This window comes from Vollenhovia emeryi, unplaced genomic scaffold (genome assembly GCF_000949405.1).
Source record: "Vollenhovia emeryi isolate VEMERY1.0 unplaced genomic scaffold, V.emery_V1.0 DF940923.1, whole genome shotgun sequence".
NCBI classification, from domain to species: Eukaryota; Metazoa; Arthropoda; class Insecta; order Hymenoptera; family Formicidae; genus Vollenhovia; species Vollenhovia emeryi.
Genome location: NW_011965443.1, coordinates 4,377 through 6,656, shown reverse-complemented (window position 1 = coordinate 6,656; position 2,280 = coordinate 4,377). Strand labels below are relative to the sequence as shown.

Below are 2,280 nucleotides of genomic sequence, written 5' to 3'. Positions count from 1 at the left end.
TATTTCGAAGCATTTGCAGCGGCCGCTTAATCGTAGCCTTAACCTTATTTTTTATATTTTTTATTAATCTACATATAATCTAAATGTAGATAATTATTTTTATTTATGACAAACCAGGAGCCTTATTCTCGAAAAATATCGCATGCGATATTTTATGAATGTCACCAGAATATTATACTTAATATTCTAGTGATATTCATGAAATATCGCATGCGATATTTTTCGAGAATACGGCCCCAGACCTAGCGAGAAACAACTCGACGATGGACATTCAACGATGCCGAATCAACATTGAAATCGTCACATCAAAACATCGATTCATTTTTCGCTGGGGAATAGTTATACTTACTCACAATAGAATTCGCAGCACATATGCTAATCTCACGATGATCCTACGATCCCACGACGATCCCACGACGAAATCAATCAAAAACTTATCTGCAGATATAATTAATAATTAATTGTTGTACAAGACGCATCGCAATCAAACGTAAAGTCGTTAGACAATAGTAAATATTTCTTTATAATTATTGCGGTTAAAATGTTGCTGCTATAAATGCTTTGAACCGTTTCTCTTCTCATTCTATCTTTAGTTAAAGAAGGAGGAAGAATAGTTCGAAGCACTTACAGTGGTCGCTTGACCGTAGCTTTAATTCTTATTATCTACATATTCTCGCTGGGGAATAGTTTATATATTTCTCGTTTCACACAATCTTACTTACAATTGAACTCGCAGCACACAATCCCACGACAATCCTACGATTACGATAATTCTATGGCAATCCCACGATGTCAACACAACGAAACGACTGTAACCATAGACATATCTGTGAGTGGAGTTGTCCGCATCTTCTAAAGGACAGAACGATATAGAGGTAGGTGCTGCCTCCGTCACTCCGCCGGTCTGGATAAATCCTACTACAGATAACGATTTTATTCCCTATAGATGTCTTTGTTATCGACTTTGTGAGGATTTAGGTCGATAAAAAGACACGGTGTCGCTGTGCGTTCACGGCGCGAAACACTACCGTAAAAACAAAAACCAATCAACTCAGTGTCATGTCGACATCGACAACACCAACGTTCGCGATGGTCGACAACAACAATACGTAAGTACTGTGTCTCGTGACTAATGTAACTAAGGTAATTAATGAAATTAACATTTTTACAGGACTCAAGATCGAATCTTGGCCGAGGCAATGGCCAACGCGAAAGTATCGGAGGACGAGTCCGCGGCGTCGGCTCAAGGCACAGTACTTCCATTCCCGTTCCTTCCGCCACCGCCACCGCCACCGCCGCCGCCACCGCCGTCGCCACCGCCGTCGTCATCGCCGCCGTTATCCTTGCCTCCGTCGCCGTCACTGCCGCAATCGGCATCACCATCAACGATGGTGGTGGTTAAGTCTCAACCGTCTAAACGTAAGTATAAAATTTGTTGTTGCATGAACTACACGGCCGATCTCGCGTGCGCGGTTCTAGTCACGCTTTTTTATTTTATACTTGACGCGAGACTACCGTGTTTTGTTTCGTACAATCGTACAATACTTATGTTCTTTTTTTTTTACAGCAAGATGGCATCGTGCAGGGCGCGGGCGCAACCAAGAATGGAACAGCCGCGGCCGCGGTCGTGGCCGTGGCCGTGGCCGTGGCAGCGGCCGCAGCCGCCCCTATGCCATAAAGTATGGCAACATTTATTTTAATTAAATTTTATATTTTATATTAATGAGAAAGGAAGAAAGAAAAAGAAGTAGGTAATGTGTGAGCGTGTTACAACAGCGTTCATACATACAGTATGAATTTACATATCATTCTTCCTGCTTCTAACAAAGTTTGCAGTATAGGCTTGAAAAGGTTATTGCATAAGTCTTATTTGTTTAAATCATATTGATAGCTAACTACCTCTTTTTATTTCTATTTATATTTTTATTTTATATTTTTAACATAACATGATTGAAATGAAATTATTAAATACTTCAAGCCTAGACCGTATTTTAAGTAATCTAAATAAATCAATAAAAGTTTGTTATTTTCCATCTCTCATTTGAATAATTATTGAATTTAATTTAATTTAATTTTTTCTTGTATTGCGAATATGAAATATTCTTATTATTCATGTTATCATAACCTATCTAAGACTGAAACTGTATAGTTAAGTTCGCAGTGGTGCAAAAACTTTGAACAAATAAAATCGATACAAAATTTAAACAGATGTAATATTATTAATATATTTTATCCTAATACAAGTAAACATGTACACATTATATGATATAATATATGATA

General features: G+C 38.0%; 1 protein-coding gene across 1 annotated transcript; it reads left to right on the top strand.

Moving 5' to 3' along the window:
• The first annotated feature begins 1,059 nt into the window (after window positions 1-1,059).
• On the top strand, window positions 1,060-2,062 carry LOC105555650 (WAS protein family homolog 1-like). The gene is made up of 3 exons (XM_012002674.1): window positions 1,060-1,109; window positions 1,172-1,419; window positions 1,568-2,062. The coding sequence occupies exons 1-3, from the start codon at window positions 1,060-1,062 to the stop codon at window positions 1,702-1,704; spliced, it is 435 nt and encodes a 144-aa protein (XP_011858064.1). The 3' UTR covers window positions 1,705-2,062.
• The last annotated feature ends 218 nt before the right edge of the window (window positions 2,063-2,280 follow it).